A 22,858-nucleotide genomic window follows, 5' to 3' on the forward strand; every position below is an offset into this window, starting at 1 on the left:
CCATTATCATAAGTAATATTAAATAATTTATTAAATTGCATGTGTTATAAATAGCTTTACAAAATAGCTAGATTTACTTGTGAATTATATGGTATTAGTTGAAGAAACTATTTGAACCTAGAATTTCAACTTCTAATGGAACATAAAAATGTTTCTGACAAAACACTTTCAACACTAATTTAAAAGCATGTGATTCGACAATTTACCACAAAAGGGAGCTCCTACATTGTTTGTGAACATGGAGAGGAGCTAATACAATTAAGGCTTAGAACTTTACTTAGTCGGCAGACCAGTGTCCAGTCCTGCCTACTAACAGAGGCACGAACTAAAGGCAAAATAAAACTGACATACCAGAACATTTAGAAGTTAAATATCAAACTCAGCTAAACCCTCATCCCTACTCAGAGACCCACCGCCTGTTCCTTTCCAGGCATTTACCTTTAAAACCTGGACATTAAAAGAGACCCTACTGTGTTTTCCTCCGAGGCTCACCCTGCTGCCTGGGCTAGGGCAGGATGTTGCAGTCTGAGATGGGGCTCCACACCCTCAGCCACACTTTTCTGACAGTATTTCCAGGAGGTACCCATGCCTCCTGAAAAGCAGCAAAGTTTTCTGGGGAACCAGGTCTGCCTAATTACTTGTATCAGGTACTTCAAGGTGGCTAACTTTAATCAAAAACAGCCTCTCCCCTTCCCAGGGAGTTACTGTAATTTTTCCTTCCCGGCTCTACTTCCCACCTTCTAGCCACTGCCCTGAAGAAGAAAAAAGAGCTGTTGTATTTGCTTTAACTTGATCATCCCAAGTCTAAACAGCATCCTCTGGCCTGGAGAGCATAGGTCATCCCTACATACTTCTCTCTGTTCACCTATCCTGTTACTAATCTTTCAAAACCCTTTCGTGCAAAACTTTAAAGAAAAAAAATTATCTTTGTGTTTCAGTGTCTGTGATGTGGGTCAGGGCAGGGCCCTATTGCCCAGACCTAAGGGCAGCTGGCGGCAAGAGATCTGATAAGGCAAGAAAAACACTTCCTGAAGATGAGGAGCAACCATCCCTCTGAAGTCCAGATTCCCCTCATTTGTAACAACCAATATAGGAACAGGAGATGAGTCAGGTGGCAGCAGGGACTTCTTGAGCTACTACCACTCATAAAAACAGAAAGGGTAAGAGGGAAGAGGCTGCCCAAGGAATCTCATGGGCAATTTAAGATTCCACCTTTGCAAGAAATAGAAAGATGAGAGACTTTGCCTGTGCAACCAACCTTCCTGGACGGCTAGCCTGATCACTCACCTCCTATGAGAACCAAACTGAGTCAATAAAGTGATTTCCAAAGGAAGCTATTACAGCAGCTGTACAAAGATGTAAGAAGAACAATGTATTTTTATTAAATTAAGGTTAGGACACTGATCACAAAAAAGTTTCATGGAGCAGATGAAAAGTGAGAATACAAAGCAATATTTATAGGAAAAGACAGCAAAGCAGAAATAAAATAACTTAGAAAATGGTGAAAGAAAGAGGAGATGAAACATGCATTGCAGAACTCAGCAAAGAAGTAAAAGGGAAAAACTAAAACCTCATAGAAATGAAGGTGAAATTGAAAAAGACATAAATGTGAACAGATTGAAAACACAGTAATAGGCATATAGTACAGCAATGAGAAACGAGCATAATGAATGATAAAAGAAAAAAAAAGAGGAAATATTAAATATATAAGGTGGCCAAAGGAGATCACATATATATATAATTGAAATACCTAAGGAGAAAAAACCTAATATGGAATAAAATGTCCCTAAAATTGAAAATTATGTATATAAATCTATATACTTCAATCTGCATAACTGGGTGCCAGGGAAACTTGACACAAATGGTCATCACCAAGACATAGATAGCTTAGACTGGACTTTGAAGACACACTCTGAATTGCATAGACTTATGGACTACTGAGAATATTCTTTATAGAGTACGCTGTGTATCAAGTGTCACAAGCACTTTTAAATGACTTCAGAATACACAGATGGACAGAGACTATTGAGTACTTAAGTAATATAAGAATAAGATAAGAAATTCAAAAAAAATCAATGATCAAATTATGAATGTACAAAGAAAAACAACAAAGTTGCAAATATGAATAGCACCTTCTGACAAATAATACACTAATCTTTTACACAACGAAACATAACCTATTTTACTCACATTTTGTTGTTCGGGAGGGAAAAAAAACTATATAAATAAATATAGCTAGACCTTATGATGCTTCTCAATACTCAAAGCTTTCACAGACATTTCCTAACGTAATCTGTACAACAGCTTTCTGCAATCATTTTAGGAATGAAGAAACTAAAGCCCAAAGTCACATTTACACAGTTTTTGCAATATAATCCAATAATCTGATTTCTATCCTTCTGATTCTCCAATGTATTTTCCATGAGCTTTGAGTTACAATTTAATAAGCTGAACCATCAACTAAAGAAGTACAAAGCATGCTTTCCCCAAATTTACTTTATGGAACACCAGGCTTCTGAGAATTTCCATGAACAAAAGAATTCTACGATCAAATTAGCTTGGAAAACACTATATTATTGCACCTGTCCTCTTAAGAGAGTAGTATGCATGCATGTATAAATAATATGATTAAGTTTTGTATATTATCCATCATATATTCAAGGTATGTTTTCCTCTATTAATATCTATCCTCAAAGAACTAGTGCTCTGTAAAACACACTTTTGAAAAATACTGGTTTAAAAGTATGACAAAGATGTGAAGTAAAACAAAACCACCCTAAATAATTAAATATTTTTAAATTTAACCCTGTATACACAGACTTAAATCTCAGAGAGTTAGTATTATCAATGATCAGTCACTTAATGATTCCTATTGCCAAGATTTAGGATTTTGCCTTTCACCTCTTCTCTATTTAATTTAGAATGAACATCCACTGTCATCAATGAAGAAACTGTGAAGATGACCCCAAATCTCAGTGTTGAACTTCCATCATCTCTTAGGCTCTAGAGTACATTTTCTAACTCCAAGGTTCCACCTAAACCTAAAACAGACCCACTCTCTTCCTCACAAAACCAACTTTTCTACCTGAGTTTCCAATATCTGTTTATAACATCCATTTTCTAATCAAGTTTAAAACATAAAAATTTTTCAATATTATATTCCTTGCTTGTAATGACCACACTATACACTTTTCCTACTAAAATTGTACCCATTCAAGCGAAGCTCAAATTCCACTACTTATTAAAAGTTCTTCCCTGTATTGCCCAAAGGAAATTCTTTCTTATTTCATGACTATAAGCTCTGAAGTTTTTATTGCTTGTATGGCTCACTGGGTTCTTGTTTATCATGCCTTATCTCTTATCTTCATGTACGATAATAGCAGTAATAACAGTAATAGTTCCTGAGTGTCTATCTTATGAGAGGTCCTTCAGTGGTATGTATTATCTTATCTAATTCCCAGAAATATTCTATGAAGGAGATAATATTACTTTCCTCATTTACAGATGAGTAAAGACAGGATTAGATTAACTTCTACGAAATCTCTAACAGCCTAGCTTTTAATAGATTCATCTCATGGTTAATGGTGACATAAAGTAAAATTAAAAGTTTACTAAAATAATTTCAAATGTGAATTCAAAACATTTCTATAACTTTCTGACTATCAAGATAAAAGAGAGACAAAAGCTTTGATATAAAATCTAACAGTCAACCTCCTTATCATCTCTAAAATGCAAACTCCTGACCTAACTGGCCATTAACCCATTAAAAAATAAGAAAACAATCCAATACTGTGTACATAACATGAATGACTACGAATGCATAAAAAACTGTAAACATTAGAAAATTCTATGTATAATCTTATACCAAGAAATTTGAAAATCTCTTAAAATAAAAAATATCGACTATAAAATATATAAAATTTGAAATGAAGCTATGATTCTGCAATAAATTAAAGTGAGAATCAAAGGTCTACCTCTAAAATCAATCTATCTGAAATAGTTTTTCTGAAGAATTTATATGAAAGCTCAATCAAAAACAATCCTTCTGTTATTCTCCAATAAGAAAAAGTAAAAATAAAAAGTTCCCAACTTGTTATAAAGTATTAGCACAATTTCATTTCAAAACAGCATTCACTTGTAAGGAGGAACTTCATTTTTTAAAAGACTAAAGTTAGAATGTGTATGGATATTTTTATATATCGGTTAGGGCAGCAGTAGGATAGACAAAAGAAATAACGAAAGCAAACTTAACATTTTTTTTATGAATGTAAATTGTTTTATGGGATGGATTTTTTCCAAAAACAGAGTTAAGAGAACAAACAGTGAAGGCTACTACCACTAGGCAGTTACAGAAACCCTACAAGAAACGCAGCTGCAGGGGTCATCCTCCAAGAGCTGCAGCCTTAGGTGGAAGCAAACATCACCTTTTGCAACATGCCTGGTGGGGAGCACGCCAGGGCAGTAGGCACCACGACGTCTTCCTTCTACATGCAAACTCACTTTGGTCGAACCTAACTAGAAACCTAGGGGGAAATGAGCCGGTGCAATTTAGTCTAAGGGGCTTCTGTGGGTGATACAATGGGGTGATAAAGTGAATAATGGATCTGGGAGGGACAGAGACTATCTAGCACTGTCCAATTATTTTCTTTTCCTTTGGTACCTCTGCATCCACTTTTATCTTTGTCCAGACAAAAAACATATCTCCAACACCAGAAATCCACGGAAACCTATCAGCAAAACATCATCTTGGGGTAAAGTCAATCCGATTATTCTCCCACCTGAAAACAGGCACCACCAGTGGGCTTCATCTAAGTGGTGGAGGAAAACCAAGGCAGTAGGACGATTAACAAGCTCTACAGTTCTTCCTTCTACAGCAGGTCAGAAAGCCTGAGTTGACAATCATTGCTTATTTTCTTATCATCCAGGTCATGTTCCCTCAACTTCTTGCCTGTACCCTAGTCAGAGATTTTACATAGTCTTTACAAGTCTTCAGCTGTTCTATCTCTGTTGGGTTGCTGCAGTTTTCTTTTTAACAAGTACCATCGGGCATGGGGGTGTTAAAAGGTACCCAAATGCATTCCCTTAGTCCAAATTACATCTTCTTTGTTACTGTATAGAAACAACCCAATTTCTTCTTCTTAACTAGGATCTATCACTTCTACCAGTTCAGTGACCATCTTCTTCTCTTCCTGTTGATTATTTTGTATGAAGAGATCAAAACTGATTAAGGAACAGTCTCAGCTTTGAATTTAAGGGAACGATTGTGTTGCCTGATGGAAGCATTCACCCTTTGGGGACTAGAACGCAACAGGACCAAGGCAGGAAGCAAAAATTTCATAAGCTGATTTTTAGGTGCATTGCTTTTATATATTAATCCATGAACACTCCCTAGGTCCCTCCCCTATGTATTCTGGCTATAGAGGACCAAGCAACATAGAATGGTTTCTGTCTTATTTAATTCATACACCATGTTCTGTAGGGAAGGAAATCTTATTCTGTAAGTGGTAACAAACAGACATCATTCGAGCAAGTCAAAGGCTTCTGGGTATTAGGATACAAAGTAAGACACACAAGTCAATTTCATGAGTAATAGTTTGTTGCCATACTTCTTTTGCTGTACACGAGCTTCTTGGTTAGACATTACGTTGTTGTAAGTCAAACAATCCTGAGTGTAGGTAGCAGTATTGTTGGAAGGAAAATAAATGCATGTCTAGAATATATACTTATCCAAGGAGGACAAATTGCAACCAGGATAGATATATTTTATTTGCCCTGGGGTATGCTGGTTGCCCTGAGGAATGATGCAATATCAGGAGCACTCAGAACTGGCCCCTGCAGTTGGCAAATCGGGCAATCTGCAGTGGATGTAATTAGACCAGCCCTGATGAGGAAAAGGTCATGTTCCTGAACGCTGAAGCAGCTTCCTTTTTATGCTATATGGCCACTTTTTACATGGAACAATTTGACAAGCACCACAGTAGCTAGAGAAAAACATTGATTGAGATTTCTTGGACAGACCACCTTTTCTTTTGAGGGCCTCTTCCAAAGAATGCCCTCAAGTGAGCATTAACAAGTGGCAAAAATATGTTTACATTTTGAGCCCATGCCGATAGGCATACTACACATCTCTTAGCTCCTCATTCTTTGTAAACAACTTTCATTTTTGTTTTTTCCAAGTTTCTGGCTGAACAGCTTATCTATTAGTGTTGTCCATGAATAAATATTAATCTGTACCTCGGGTCTTTCTTCTCTCAAAAGTGAATTACACTTACAATTGCTTTTTAGGTCCATAACTGATTAGGGCTGTTATTGGACAGCTGTCTGCTTTTGGTGGGTGCTGGCATACCTCGCAAACTGTCAGTAAAGCAGGCTATACTTCTTCCTCCTCTGTTAGCCAGCTGCAGGGAACTCTGTTAGGTCCTCACATTGAGGACAGCTAGGTTTTTGTAGTAACGCCATGCTAACTTCTGCCTATAATGATAACCTTTCCGCATTTGAAAAGAGGTAAGCATCAGGCAATACAATTAAATAGCACAGCAGTCTGAGATGCCTGTCACCCCAGTTGTAATACTTGGGCCTTCCAAACCACTTGCATCTATGATTTTATTTAATAACGAATGCTACTTCGCCTGTCTAGGTTTACAATTTGTTACAGTAGCTAACACTTCACGATGGGAGTTCAGGTGACATGGTGTTCATAATTATATTTATGTCCATCATATCATCATCAAGGAGCAAACTAAGAGTTGCTTTTTCAATGGAGAACAGTGTAAGCAGAAGAAAGCATGGTCTTGCTATAAAACCTAGGGACCCTCAGTATGATTTCCCTGTGAAGAATTGCCAGAGGCTTCCTATACCTTTCCTGTCTGCCACTGACGACACCTGTATATGCTGCCAAGAACTTTATCTTATTCCAGTTCCCACTCAAATCTGGCAGCCTATGCATTACCTAGTCAGTGGGTTGGAGTAATGTACACAAATGAAGTAGATGATGTCTTCCAAATCCCAACCTCTATGCAAATACAGAGTATGCAAAGTGCAAAGTGGATATTGCAGCATGGCCCAGGCCACTGGAGCCCTAAAAATTTAACTGTTTTAGTAGACCCCTTAATATTTTTGCAGTTTATCTCCTATCCTCTGGCATGTATATGCTTTATTAAGCATCTAAAATATTGCACCTCATCAAGTTCAATTAACTTAAAACCATGAATGCAAAGCCCAGCATTGTGTTCTATGGATAGTTAAGATGATACTGGTACCTCCAGGCCAGAGTTTCACTTGGTACTACTGACATTTGGTGCCAGATAATTCTTTGTTGTGAGAGGCTCCCCTGTGTCCTGAGGATGTATACCAGTGTCCCTGGCCTCTACCCACTGGATAACAAAAGTACCCTCCACCTCAGTCGTAATAATCAAAAATGTCTCTAGAAACAAAAAATTGGCCCCAGTTGAGATCCAGTGCTCCAGACCATATTATGAGAAAGAACAAGAGGATATGTGTAATACTGAGATAAGATAGTGATAGTGGACTCTTGTTCCTTAACAGAAAAGCAAACCAACTAGATTGTTTCTGCAGATGAGAAGTAAAAGAAAACATTTGCTAGATCAACAACTACATATTAGGTGTCAGGGTCTATGATGATTTTCTCTAGAAGAGGTACCAAATGGCTGTAATTAGCATCAATACCTGAGTATGTTTATAATGATCCAAAGTCATTTTCCGCGATTTTACCCTGCATTTGCACCAAATACATGAAAGGAGAGAGAGAATGTAGTAGAAATCACCACCCCTGTTATCTTTCAAATCTTTGACGGTGTCACCAAGCTCCATAGTTCCTTTAAGGATACAGTATTGTTTCTGGTTTACTAACTCATTTGGGGGTTTCTACTTAGTTCTTCCTACAATAATATCTCTAATCCACAAGTCAGGAAACTAATGTGGGGATTCTGTCAGCTATATATCTATACCCTTTCTATATCTTAAGACTAGGGAAATAACTACAGGTTGAACCTACTGCAAGACAGAGTAGTCTTGGGTCACCTTTATTATTGAAACTCCCTAAGTCCTCAGTTTACCAGGGAACCATGGCAGGGAACCATTATCTAATCACCTCCAGGGAGTCTGAATACTACCCTGCCCAACAACACTCGGGATTAAAGGTTTCAGGATGGGTTTAGGGGAAGAGAAACATTATACACTCCTGGCTATGTTGTAAAGGTCTTCAAAGAGACCTCGCCTCCCTATCAATAATGATCTCTGGATCTGTAAACTCACTTAGGCCTGGAACTGGTTAAAGGGTTGTGAAACTTCACCATGCTGATTCAGATGGGGTTTCTACCAATGAGACTTAGAATTTTTCCCCTTATATTTCAACTCAGTCTCTGTAACTTGTTTGGGTAATTGAGCCAACCTTGCCTCTGAAGATTAGCATAGCCACTTAGTTTCTATCTCTCCAGGATCTGGATGGGCAAATGAAGACTATCTAGTGTAATATATAGCCCATAGGTCTTTATGAATTTCTGAAAAGCAAGGATTATTATAAGAATGGAAAATTAAATTAGATTTCATAGGAGAAAGCCATGATTGTTAATTCGATTTATTAAACATTCACAGAGTAGCTAATATAAACCAGGCATTTTAGTAACTAAAAATAAATAAATAAACAAACAAACAAATTATATGGCTCCTGTACTCCCCTCAAAATTCATTCTGATTTAGTAACAATGGTAATTCATATTATAAAATTAAAACCTAACAAGTATCAAATATAGTTTAAACAGTATAGTAACGGAAGTAAAAAGAATATTAGGAAGAAATGCAAAAATAAAAAAAATAAAAATGTCAGACTATAACAGATTAATATGAAAAAGAATGAATAGAAATCATAGACTAAGCAATGTAATAAGTGAAATTTAAATGCTATTAGGACTAGAAAATACACTTCCGTCTGAGGTAACCAGAATGCTGTCACAAAAATCGTATCCTGGAAAATGGCATATCTAGCAAAAACAAAAAGACCACTATTTTACACTAGTAGATATTATGCCTGCTTCTTATATACCGAGTCCATAAAAAAGGTAAAATACTTTCTATTAGACTTACTAATTGCTTTTATTTTTGGAACTGAAATTGGAAAAATGACTAGATTGATAATGGAGATAATAGTAAATACAATTTACAAAAAGAAAATGGCATGGCTATAGAAAAATGTTCCAATTTTTCAAATAAATTTATTCCTAGAGACCCCCATGAACAATTTAGTAATATTAAAGGTTCTTAGAATTATTTTAATAAAGAAATCCTTTAACTTTGTTTATTCCTTACCTTTCTGAAATGGTTCTTCCTCCCCTCCCTTCTGTGTTATGGGGAGGGGTTCTCCTTTGCGTTGTAGGATGTCCCTCCCCTATTCAACAAGAATCTACTGTTGACAGTATGCCAGATAATGTAATAATGGTATAAGCTTGTGTGCTAAAAGTCTTTTTTATGTAAAATTGTAACACCCTGCGGAGCTTTATGGGGACACTAAGCTTCTGATCCTTTCCAATAACTAAAATGACAGTAACATCTTTTTGGTGGTCAGTGGATCCTTGTCAAATATGCTGGGTAGAACGAAAGGGATTGGAAAGACTAGAACTTTAGAGTTGGAAGAGGCAACTGCTTCTCATCTAAATTCTATAAAAGATAAAACTCAGAAGACCTTTGAGCAATAAAGATCAATTAAAACAGACTGTGGCATGGATAAAATCAAGGCTACAGCCTCACCCATTGTAAATACTATTGCATAAATTAAGGAGGCACCAAGCAAATACTTTTAATTGGAAAATATGACTCAGAGAAAAGTACCTAACGGTATGACTCTCCCATTAGTCTGATAGGTTTTATTAAGTCCAGAGAGAGACAGAGATTAAGATAAGACAAATAGCAAAACGATGAGTATGGTTTTTCACATATATACCTGAATCAATTAGATAAGAAACTAGTCTTTCAAACAATTGCACTACTAAATGAACTGCTAGTCTCTTCTGAGAGATTATGACTGAGTATTAAAGTGACCCATAGTTCTCAAATTTATATAGACAAGAACAGGCTGATATAGCTTCTAAACATCCAGGGAGTGTATTCTCTATTCACCATCTTCAAATGCAGTCAAGGATGATAACAAAAAAAAAAAAAATCCCCAGAGGAAAATGAACTAGGAAGCACCTCCCAAGAAGCAGAAATAGGGTTTACTTGAGGAACAAGCATAACATTTTCTCAGTGGGATTTCGGGAGTTCTCTGAACAATGATTCCTGTGTATTTTCTCCTTTCCAACCAGTAATAATTACTATGACAAACACATTTCTTATATATTTGGTTTTTAAAAGAGAAAGCTAACTGGGAATATAAAGAGTCAACTCAAAATGTATCACAGACTTTAATGTAATATGGAAAACTATAGAACTTTTTGAAAAATAATAAGAGAAAATCTTTGGCATTAAGAACTAGGCAAAGAATTCTTAGACTTGACAATAAATGCATAGCCCATAAAAGAAAAAATCGATAAACTGAACTTTATCAAAATTCATCAAAACAAAACCTTTGCTCGGTGGAAAAACTCCATTAAAGAGTTTTCATAAAAAACAAACAAGCTACTGACTGGATGAAAGGATTTGGAAATCACCTATCTGACAAAGATCTAGTACTTACCAATTCCCCTCCCCCAGACTAGTGCCTCGGGCTGCTTCAGCCAGCACCAGCCAGCCAGCCAGCCCCCCAGGATTCCCCAAGCAGGCACATACACAAGCAGTGTACAGAAAGTAGATCCTACACAAGGCTAATCTTTCAAGATTGGGAGAGAGAGCTATTTCATCTGATTCATAGAAACAAACAAAGAAAATTAAAAAAAAAAAAAAAAAAGAAAAAAAAAAAAGGTCCAAAAGAAAAAAAAAAAAAAAAAACCAAGAAAAAAAAAAAAAACAAAAAACAAACCCTAATAAAACAAAAATAAGTAATTTGCCTGATAAAGAATTCAAAGTAATGGTCATAATGATGCTCACAGAACTTAGGAGTAGAATAGAAGGAACTTCTACAAAGTGAGAACTTCAACAAAGGGTTAGAAGATATAATAACTTCAACAAAGGGTTAGAAGATATAATAACTTCAACAAAGGGTTAGAAGATATAATAAAGAACCAACCAGAGCTAAAGAATACCATAACAAATTAATGACCTGGAAGACAGAATAGAAGAAATCAACCAATCAAAAGAGCAAAAATATAAAAGAATTAAAAAAAACAAATAAGGATAGTTTAAGGGACCTCTGGTGATGGGAATTTAAAATTTTATAGTCACTGGAAAAGTTTAACAGTTTTCTCAAAAACCTAAACATAGAACTATCGTATGACCCAGCAGTTTTAGTACTTGGAGTCTATCTCAGAAAAATGAAACTGTGTTCAATCAAAAATCTGTAATTATATTTGTAACTTTATTATTAACAGCCAAAAAAGTGGATCAAAACAGATATTCTTTAACAGGTTTATGGTTAAACAAATCGTAGTACATCCATACCACGTAATACTTACTAATTAGCAATGAGAAGGAATGAACGATTGATAAACACAGCTCTGATGAATCTTCAGAGAATTATTCTGAGTTAAAAAACCCAACTACAAAATGTTAAATATTGTAGAATTACCAAAATTTAATAAAATCTTTAAACATAAAAATAAGATAATTTATAATAGAAAACTTTGTAAATGTAAATATTCAACCCTGAGAATGGTTAAAATATAAAATGGAATGTTATGCAGAAACAAGAATGCTCACAGGTTGCAAGCTGTGCAAAATATTTTAACTCCATAAAATAAAGGCAGAGTAAAAACATTAAGACAATCCCAAAGTTGTCCTCCTTGAGAAAAGTATAATAATAATTGGGTTTTTTTTCTCTTTTCCATTTTTTATTGTTATCCAAATTGTCTACAATAACCAATAAAACTTCTCTAACCAGAAAAAACGAAATATTAATAAAAAACACAACAAAGGAGGATTGGCTAGATTATCTATAAAACATAATAATATAAAAGCAATAATATTCTGCAGCTTTTTTCTCACATATAACAATGTCCAATGTGTATTCTAAGGATAAGTAAAAAAAAGAAAGAGTAGATATCCTTAAGTTCAAAATTTTGTCTTAAAATGTGCAGCTAAATGTGTATGTGTAAATGTAATGTAAAGGTTATTATGTATGAATATTACATAGTAAGAGTGCATGGGTGTGAATGTGTATGTTAGTGTGTGTTAATGACTGTAATGTAATAATGTATAATTATGTATGATTGTAAATACATGTACGGGTGTCTTTATACATTAAAAAGGCTGAACAATATTAACAGTGCATAACTAGGGTATATTATCATAAGAAATTTTACTTCCTTTTTTGTTCCATTTTTTTTCTTTGATTCTATTTTTGTGTTTTTCTAACTTTGGAGTGTCCTGCAAGGAACATATCATGTTTAAAATTAGAAAAAGTTAAAGATTTTTTAAAATAGGCAAGGTGGCTGTTTAAAAGGCAATATTACAACATGAGACTTTAATCTGACCTACACCAAATAAATTTATTTTATTTCATAAGAAGAATACAATCCTGGAAACACATCTAATTAAAATGCTCTCTACTATATGACTTTGAAAGTGGTTGGCCAAACTTTGGGGATATGTCAATATCAAGTGGTACCTAAAAAAAAAATATGTACCATATTGAAAGATTTTTAGTTGTTCATGTTATTTTGTAAGTACCATTGCCAATAACTAAACAAACCAAGAAAGGCAGGTTTTTTTTACATTAATACAGCTATTACTTAATTATCATGAACATCATTATCATTCAATGCTACTATCTAATGCGTGCTTACCAAACACCGGGTACTGCCTTAGCACTGCTTGTGTACAATCTCCTGTGAGGTAGCAGTTATTATCATCATGATCTATAGTTGAAGAAACTTGCCCGGGGTCACATAATACTATCATATAGTGAGTGCTAGAGCAAAAATTTTAACTTAGTTTTGTCTGACCTTAAAATCCCTGCTATATTGCTGCATACTTTCACTCAATGTAATGGGCTAAAAGCATTAAAATTTAAGAAAAAATACATTAAAACACTGGCTTATTTGTGCATTTTTAAGAACAGCAACTAAAAGAATTTCCTCATTTCATTCTTGTCACAAACCACATTTTACCAACCTTTATGAGGAAGCTTCAAAACACATTGCTTAATCTTTATGTCTCACACAGATAATATCTGTTTAGATACTACAACTATATCTACGGTCTACTTGAATGACCTGTCAGAGCATTTTTTTAAATTTTATACATGAAGATAAATAAGGATAATCACTAATAATAGTCTATCAAAAAAAAAAATCCTGACATTTAGTATCACCTTAGAAGTACAGTAGATACATGGTTAAATATTTTAGAAAATAAGATGAAAACATAAAGTAAAATATGAAAGCATTTTGCTACTATTTCTGAATATGCTTCTCACTTTAGCTTCTTTTTGCACATTCCAAATCTTTCAGATCCCAAATCTTACCCATAAAAGTCATTTATGGCAAACAATTTTTGCCTCTGATAACAGAATATAATTCTTCCCAATTCAGTGGCCAAGAAAAAGAGAAAAAGCCCCATTATACGTTAGGCAAAGTTTATGAAAAATGTGAACAGAGAATCCCAAACTGCTTGTATCTGCCATTATCTACTCTTATTACTTTCTGTGAAAGGACAAGTCATCAGACTCCTAATATCAGAAATCTATTCATTCATTAATCTATTTGAGAACTCAACAAACATTTCTTAAGCATCACATGCTGTTCGTGGTGCTGGCCATAATGAAGTTTCTAAATTCAACAAGAGCTTTCAAAGTTACATACTTAGATACAAGAAAGCATAGAAGAGATTTCCCCAAAGCCTGTTCACTGAAACACTAATCTGAAGGAGAGAACGTAAAGTGAGCAATGAAAGAGGGTAAAAGGTGACAACCATAACAATGGACTCCCTTTGTCAATAAGTTCAGAACCCTACATATCATTTACCTAGCTAATGAGTCACAAAATGCATTCACCTTAACAGTAATGTAATAGAGACATCTCTTTAACTTTCAATTTTTCCCAAACTCGTTGAGCCACAGAACACATTTTTAACACACTCGTAATACCTTCAGAAACTATGCTTTGCAGAATATATTTTGGAAAATGCTCAGACGTATTCTCTTGGTCAAAGCCACGGATCTTTCGAATGTCTACCTATCTGCAAACTATAGCTGTGAGCAGAACTGAGTTTGTACTAACATCTCATTGACACATGCTTTCCTATTTATCTTTCTCTGTCAGTTTCCACTATTTCAGAAGTTCGGTCATTTGAATTTCAACAAAACTATCTATATTAAGGTACCTGGTATTTCATGATAGTCATGAAATTAATATTTTAAAGGAAGATACAAAGCAATAATGAAAATAAAAAACCTTTCTCTCTATGCCCACAGTTGAAACTTTACAAAATAATTAAACTCTACATTGGACGTGTATTTTTCAAAACTGATAAGAATGTGGGTAATTTTTTAAAAATATAAATTCCTGAGTCCTACTCTAGACTTACTGAATTAGGATCTCCAATGGGGCACTAAATAAAGGTAGCAACCATCCAGGGAAATTCATATTATCTAGGAAGTTGGGGAAGACTGAAGTACCTCTGATATTAAAAACGTGATAATTTCACTTGGAGCACTGACTAGCTCGAGTTCTTTTATTGTGTGTATTAAATTTTAAAACAAATAATTCGTTTTATTACACCATTATGTCTTCTAATAAGTCACCCCTCCTCTTTATTCACTTGTTACAATAAAATTAAAATACATATAAAAAAGTGATTTCCACAAGAAAGAAGTAATATCAAGAAAGAACACCGAAAGGCAAAATTAAAAAAGCAAAATTAAAGCATGCTGTATTGAATTAGTGTTTGAAAACCTCTAAGGTTTTTGGCCTTATGTATATCTTCTCCAATCTAGTCAAGCATTCCATGTTAAAAAACTCCTTAAGAGTACAAGATAAAAGACAAAACAGTAACTAAAAATTAAGTCCAACTTTGAGTCTGGCTCTAATCATTTTCCTAGTTTGACCTTTGTAAGTAGTCACAAGTCCTGTGGTGTGGAATTCTCTCGGAAATACCAATCTACAACATTAGAAATTCAGTGCTGAAGCAAATGGAAAGTGTTGAGAGCTCTCTTTTTTGGGGAGAAAGGGATAGTGAAAAAAAATAAAATAAATAATATGACTTAGGAAAAGTTATCCAAAGATTGGTCGATAGAGAAAAGGAGCTTTACTGGATGTAGTAATTATTTTTCTACAATTCTTAAGTATTTACTAATAACTAAATAACCCCCTACCCAAAGTCTCAAAGAGAGAAAAGATTATTTTGCTTAACAACATTAAATTAACACTCATCCGAAAGGAATTAAAGGTGCTTGGATGAAAAAATGTTATGTGGTAAAGATTTATTTATTTATTACATTTTAAAAATATTTAAAAGATATTAAAATGTTATGTTAATTTTATGTTAAAATATATCAAGTGGCAAATATGATTTACTTGAAAATGTTTTATAACATTATTCCATTTTCGGGTTAACATATGCAAAAATTAACCCCTAGAAGCATTTCTTTTAATTCTTCCTTTTTTTGTATCCAATAACAACCACCAACACTTTCCTTTGATAAATGTTTTTATCTCCATTCAAAGTGAAATAATCGCTCCTAACTTTTAAGTCTCCGTAAGAGTTTCCCTTAAAAAAAATCCAGAATAGAAAAGTCGAGCTGTTTCCAAAGACACTTTTATATTTTTTCGCTAACTCATAATCTTGTTTTTCTCACATCTGTGGAAATTAGACATGCTTATGATATTTCATATTTTGTTTTCTTCTATTTAGCAACTATATTACATTACTTTAATCTCCTCTTACAGAGATTACTCATCCAAACTGAGCCCCGACTGATTTCCTTCGAATCCGAAAACAACAGTAACAAAAAAAAAAAAGCACACAGGGAATATGTTAATTATTTCAATGATACTTTCGAATTAAATTACATGTATGATTTCAATTAATAAAATAATTTCTTAATGTTATGCTGTTTGGGCTATTTATATTATGTTACCTAAGAAGACTGTACATTCCCTTGCTTATAATTTATTTACAGAATGCTTTCAACTCATTTGTTTACTTTTACCACATGTATCTCCAGCTTTCTTCTACATTATCCTTAAACTTGGACAAATAATTCAGATTTTTGGTTACAGGACCCCATATTTGCAAAAGTGGATTAATTCTCTGGAGCAGACAAGTTAATGTATATTTTAAAGAAAGCACAGACCATTATAACTGGCTACTTAAAATTGGGGAAGCAGTGGTTAAAATTCATAAAAATATTACAATAATTCTATACAGTTAAAAACCTACTACGAGTAATAAATAAAAATTTGAAAAACATTAAACAAAGCATAAAAACTAGTATTAGTTTCAGCTGTTATTAACCATCTATACAATCACTATTAAGTCATTTCAGCTCTTGTCCTAAGAGTCGACATTGTAAAAAAAACAGGGGAGGGAGATTATGATTTCTAACATTCCTTATGTTTCTAAATGTCTTAAGTTTTTAGATTTGTAATGCAACTTCAGTCCTGAGTTTTGTTTCTGCTATATTGTAAACACCTACACATACACACAAACACACCACAATATTTCTATTAAAGGAAACATTCAGAGATAAAAAGAATATAAAAAATCAAAATAGCAACTGCATTTTCATATATTGACTGTGAGAATAACTGGCAGTTAAAAGTTGGTGTGACGTTATTTATGAAAAATTATAATGAGGAAGCCCTTCAAAAAAACCCAGTATTTGTACTTCTAGGAATGAAGACTAAAGAATGACTTACATATTTATGTAAACATATATGTTCAAAGATATGTACTGCAACACTGGATATATAATATGCAGTTCATACTTAAATCCAAAGCTGAATTCTTGATTTCCACTCCCAATTCTGTTCTAGCCAGTCTTCCACATTCTAGTAAAAGCCCCCGGTTAGTCAAGCCTAATACAAGCAGTCATTATTCATTCTTCCCTCACGATCAATTCCCTGGAAAGTCCTATTTCTTCTTCCTTTAAAATACTTTGAAAAATCAGTCACTCCTCTAGATCTCTACTGCTATCAACCCAGTCCCAACCACCTTTCTCTCTCACCTGGACTATAGTAAAAACCCTGAGTGACTTCCTTACATTTAACCTTGTCCTTCAAAACAGAAGCCAAAATGATCATTTTACAACATAAATAAGATCATGCACTTCCCTGTGTAAAATTCTCTCATACTTCCCATTACACTTAAAGGAAAATCTAAGTGCCTCATGCCTCTACCTGCCTCTCCAAGCTCACCTCATGCCATGTTCTCCCTTGCTTTGATCATGCTGACCCAAACTGACAACCCCCAAAACCTAGCAAGCTCTTTACTGCTTGAAGGCCCTTGATCATGCTTTTCTCCAGCCTGGAAAGTATCTTTCAAGGCTAGTCCTCATTATCCAGTTATCAAAATGGCCTTCCCATTGCCCACATATTTTCTCCTTTGTAGATTATTACTCCATACTACTTGTTCTCTTTATATATTAACCTCAATCTTCAATTATCTTGTTTATTTGTTTGTTAACTTTGTATGTCTTCTCACTAGTATATAAAATCCAGATGGCATGAAACTGTTTCACTGCTATTATCTCAGCAACATGTATAGTTCATATCAACAAATACTCATTGTATGAATGACAGACTATCATAAAGGCAACCTTGTTTTTGTTTTCATTTGCCACAGATAAGCTATTATTTAAATTACGAGTCTTAATTGAGAGCAAAAATTTTACAGATCAGCCAATACCTCTATGTAATCTACTTTAACTAAGACAATAAGAAATATCAGTAAGATTTTGGTGAAAAGTTGCACAGTGTACAATAATGTGAATATTCTATTTTTATTTCCAAAATGATATATGTTTACATAATAACTGTACTCCTAAAACCATGCTGCATAATATAAATTTTGTTATTTAAAATATTTTCCTATTTGTTATCATTCTATAACTGGGAAATTGGAAAATGTTAACACTTTAATATTTTCAATACTAAATCTCACAATATAACAATCTTAACTTTTAAAAAATAATGCCTATGTTGCATCAGGCCCCAATTCTCCTTTCTTCTTACTCTAAGCCTTTTCGCCACTTACCTACACCTTGAAAGCTTCTGATTTTGTAGCTTTCTAATTTTATTCTATATTTGTTATTAAAAGTTCCAGAAAAAACAATAGAAATGCTAAGGTTTACTTTCATTAGCACATTCCTCTGGCTTTAATTGCTTTTCTATTAAAAAACAAAATTATTATTTGGGAAAAAAAGAAATACAAATAATCAAATTTCTTTTTTGAGCCTTTGAATAATGCTTCTTTGTCTAACTGGAACAACACATTAGATAACTCACAAAGTTCTGTGTCTCTAAACTAGACAGTCATAAAAGTAGAGCCAGTTCTTAGGAAAAGCTTCAGTTCTCCTGTAAATTTCACCTCTTTAACTCAAATCAGGAACCAACAAGTCTGGGTACAGAGCTGTAAGCACATCCAATAAAACCACAAACAGAAAAACAATTTACCTTAGAATATCAATGACATTATAATCACAAAGAAAAATAAGTCATCACTTTTTGAGGATTGTGTGTAATATGGGGAATGAGTATCAGAGGATTAATAAATTGGAGAACTAGTGAAGTGATGAATAATGCACCATCTGTCTCTAATCTCTTAATTCACACAATTTCCATCACAACAAAGCCAAACAGTGAGCAGTGAAAGAGGCTTAAGCCCTTACCCTACTTACCTGTACAAGTGAGTTGCAATATAGTTAACGGCCTAGTTTCATACTACTTCCTAAAGTAAAACAAACAAAAACACAATAGAAACTTACCTTCAAAAGGGGATCCCAACTGGTATTTTCCACTAAAAAATTTTGGCAATGAGAATACAAGTGCTCCCAGTCCTATCATAAAGGATGCAAATGCAAGCCATCTTGGTTTGTGTCCTCTTTCACCAATGTATGATACAAATAAAGACAACAAACAGAATGCGATATCATAGCTTGATGATATCAGACCCGTCAGGGAACTCTTCATTTCATAGCGCTTCTCAATAGTGGAAATGCTGATATTTACTAGGCCATTTACTACAATACCTAAAACAGAAAAAAGGAAATTGTGCATTATTACAACTTTACCATACAGATTATGATTATTAACACAATGTACTAACATTTGGTGGTGACTTTTGATATTTTTAAATGTACCAATTTTAAAGGACCCAAAGTTTCAAAGGCAGGCAACCCAAACATACTTCCTTACAAATTAGTCTGCTTTTAAATTGTACACTTATGAGTTTTCAGGTATTCAATCAAGAGAAATTTCATTTCTCTTTAAGTGACAAACAAAAAGACTGGTAAAGTCTTATGAAGCCTCGGTTTGCCAGCGAGTTTCCAAATGTAACATTCTCATTCTCAAGGACTTCACTTGAAAGCACAAAAGGACAGCTGACTGCAGAGGTCATTTGAGTTAGATGCTCAATTGCTTCCCAAGTTACTCAATCTTTAAACATATTTCTCTTTAACAAGAGATCCTTGACTTAGTCTTAAGAAAGGTGAAATTGAACTCTCAAACCTCATTTTTCTTCTAACACTTATATACACAAAAGTTATCACTTAAAAGATCCTGGAGCAAAAATAAACATAAAGTTAAGAGTCTTATTTAAACCACTGACATTCTAAATCATAGCCAAAGTAAAAGAAAAACAAAGATACTTAACACTTCATCTGTTTATTATAATTATGATGGAGTCACATAATGTAAACAAGAAAAAGCTGGAAATCTAGTTTCAACTGACTTAAAAATTCTGTCCAGATATAGATTAAATTTCCAGTTTAAATATTACTATAAATTGAAAATAAAAACCATCTGATCAAATTATAAAGTTTTAAACTAGTTACCCCTTTTACTTAAGAGGATACATTTCATTCATTAACAGAAAGAGTATACACAAGCCATGATCTCTACAATTTCTTTAAACTTTGCTTTATCAAGACTGTAACTGGAAATATATTTCGAGGAAATTGATATAACAAGTTTTAAAAGTCCTAACATGATTTTTACTCTTATGCCAGTTTAATAAGTCTATAAGCCCATTTACAATTCCTAATATTTCAAGATAAAGTATCAAAAGAACTTAGGAATGACAGACTTATAAGGAGATAAAGTTATCTGAGAATACGAAAATTTCCTCATCCAAATATCAACTTCCCAACACACTTGTCATACTGATCAAAAGTCAGTCATTAGCACTCATTGCCTTTATGGTAAAACTTCTCTGAAAAAGTAAATTTGTAACCTCTTGTGGAAGTATAGCACTTTAAGGCTATGAGTTCGAATTCACATTGGAATGCTACAGAAGTTCCAAGAACTCTGCTTTCAAAGAAAATTCCATACCATGTCCTGCATACTATGTCCCTCCATCATAAATGCATGAAGCTAGGAGGAAGAAATTAAGTGCTAAGAGAAATCCTGCTTATCTATAAGAAATGTTGGGTCAAGTAAACTCCCTTGACAAGTTCTGTAGTTGTTCCTTTCTCAATAAACACCTATTACTATACCATGAAAACTCCCAAAGACCATGTTTGAGAAACATGGTAATAATGACCTCAGTCATTAAAACTTAAACTGAAACAAGAATTAATTTATTGGGTCACTTTCATTTCAGATTATGTTTCTTAAATTGGGGACCTCTGGGTAGACGTATCTCCAGGGTACATCTGACACATTTCTCTAAGACTGCCAATTACATTTGATAATTTATTAAAATATTTTATGTTAAACATAAAATGATGTATTCTAGGATAATATAGAAATTTCAGAGTATGTTTTAAGACGAAACACAAAACAAGAAATTTTTTACTTGTGTCCAGCTTCTTTGAACTTTCCATTACTTTGACACTGAGATGCTTGACAATCATGGATTTTGGACAACTAATATCAAGACATTATGAGAAGGTGAACTTTGGTGGGGACAAGAAAGACAAATGACTCTTCAGCACAAAACCACCTTTAGTAGGAGAGCTGCAGTTTACTTGTAATCAACAAATACTTAACACCTAACTTGTGCAAACCAAGGCACAGGGTGTTTCTTTGAGAAAGGGGAGCTCCAATAAGAGCAGGAAAAATATATTTAGATTTATTCTTCTGATTTTCTTAGAAAGAGTAATTTCCAATACTTCCAAGAAGTATTTCCCCAAATACTTCTTGGGATGTATTTCTTCCAGTCCTTGATTGCCTTCTTACAAAATATTTTAAAACTATGATTCAAGTGTCCAAGAATTATCTACATACCATCAAATTCTAATTAACTTTCAGCTTGTCCTTCAAGATGCTCCACCTTAATGCCTAAATTTGTCACGTTAGTGTAACTTCCCATTTCATTCATCTCCTGCACCACGGCAGCAGCTTTTGCCTTCACTATGCTTTCTTTCACGGGACCAATTCTCTCTACCCTACCTCTCCTCCCAACCAGATTTAGATTGCAAACTCCTGAGGGTATAATCCGAGACTTTATCAGTAACTCCCAAGAGAACTAAAAGAGATCCTAGAAAAAAACAGATGCTGCATAACTCTTGAGTGTTTGTAAGACCTCACCCTTCAACAACGCCTGAAGCCTTTGCTAACTTACTGGACTCTACTTGTTTTCATATAGAACTCAAACTAAACATACGCAGAAACATGAACGCTTATACCTAACCTATATACTATACATATTCAACAAGTTTCTCCTTTGAGAACCACCCTAACCCCACCTGCATAATTTATTAATTAATCCTTCTTTCCCTTTAATCGGGAGTTTTCCTCAGCGCTTGCTTTTGTCATTAGAATGGATTCCCCCAGGGCAAACCGTTCCCCCAGGAAGGCTCCCGTAATTTCCACCTTCCTTGGAGAACTCGAATCTGCCAAACTGAGGTTAAAAAAAAAAAGTTAAAAAGGCTGTATGGCAAGTTTTAAATAGTTTTGAGATACAGGAGAAGCTAAAATGTGGAAGTCTGGACCGAGATGGTTAATGTGGATGCGAGCACTTGCAAGTCCCCAGCCGGAGTCGCCAAGCAGGGCGCGTGGATCACCTGGCCCGCAAGGCACCAGCCCTCTCCTCTCCCAGCTCTCCGCGCCCCTCCTCGCCCTCGCCAGCCTGCGCTGGACCTTACCTTGCGTGAGAGCCAAGAGGCAGTAGAGAACCAGAAACCCCTGGGGCGTGTTGCAGAGCTGGAGACACTGGGGTTGGAAGTTCCCCCATCCGCACGGCCCCTCCTCGAACTCCGACAGCGACTGAGGCTCTCGGGAGCCAGGGTGTGTTGCCGAAGGCAAAGGGGGCTCCTGAGGCTCATGTGGCTGCGAATCCTCTCTCTGAGTACTGGAGCACAAGACGGAGACCTCGACGTAAGAGGGTGATGCAGAGAAACGGCGCGGGGTGTCTGGGCTGGAGTTGACGAAAGCCGGGTTCTCAATGCCTTTGCCGCCCTTCATGGTCAGGACCGGTTGTTCTCCCGACTCCAGTGCGTCGGAGCAGCAAATAACCAGGTCCCGCTCTGGCTCCACCCTTGGGCAGGTGGCAGCGCCCCCGTGCGGGAAGACTCCCCGCCTCCCGGCCTTCCTCTTCTAGGGCTCTCGCCGCCGCCTCCGCCGAGGCTGCCGCTGGAACCCTCCTCCTCAAG

At 35.0% G+C, this 22,858-nt stretch overlaps 1 protein-coding gene across 1 annotated transcript in view; it reads right to left on the minus strand.

Moving 5' to 3' along the window:
* Window positions 1-22,676, minus strand: part of SLCO4C1 (solute carrier organic anion transporter family member 4C1) — a 49,449-nt gene extending 26,773 nt beyond the window's left edge. The window contains exons 1-2 of the mRNA XM_011379145.1: window positions 22,352-22,676; window positions 19,031-19,294 (exon numbers count right to left, since the gene is read on the minus strand). Coding sequence (XP_011377447.1) covers window positions 19,031-19,294; window positions 22,352-22,670 — 583 coding nt within the window. The 5' untranslated portion in view covers window positions 22,671-22,676. The remainder of the gene's footprint in view (window positions 1-19,030; window positions 19,295-22,351) is intronic.
* Window positions 22,677-22,858: the final 182 nt, after the last annotated feature.

This window comes from Pteropus vampyrus, unplaced genomic scaffold, assembly GCF_000151845.1.
Source record: "Pteropus vampyrus isolate Shadow unplaced genomic scaffold, Pvam_2.0 Scaffold11, whole genome shotgun sequence".
NCBI classification, from domain to species: Eukaryota; Metazoa; Chordata; class Mammalia; order Chiroptera; family Pteropodidae; genus Pteropus; species Pteropus vampyrus.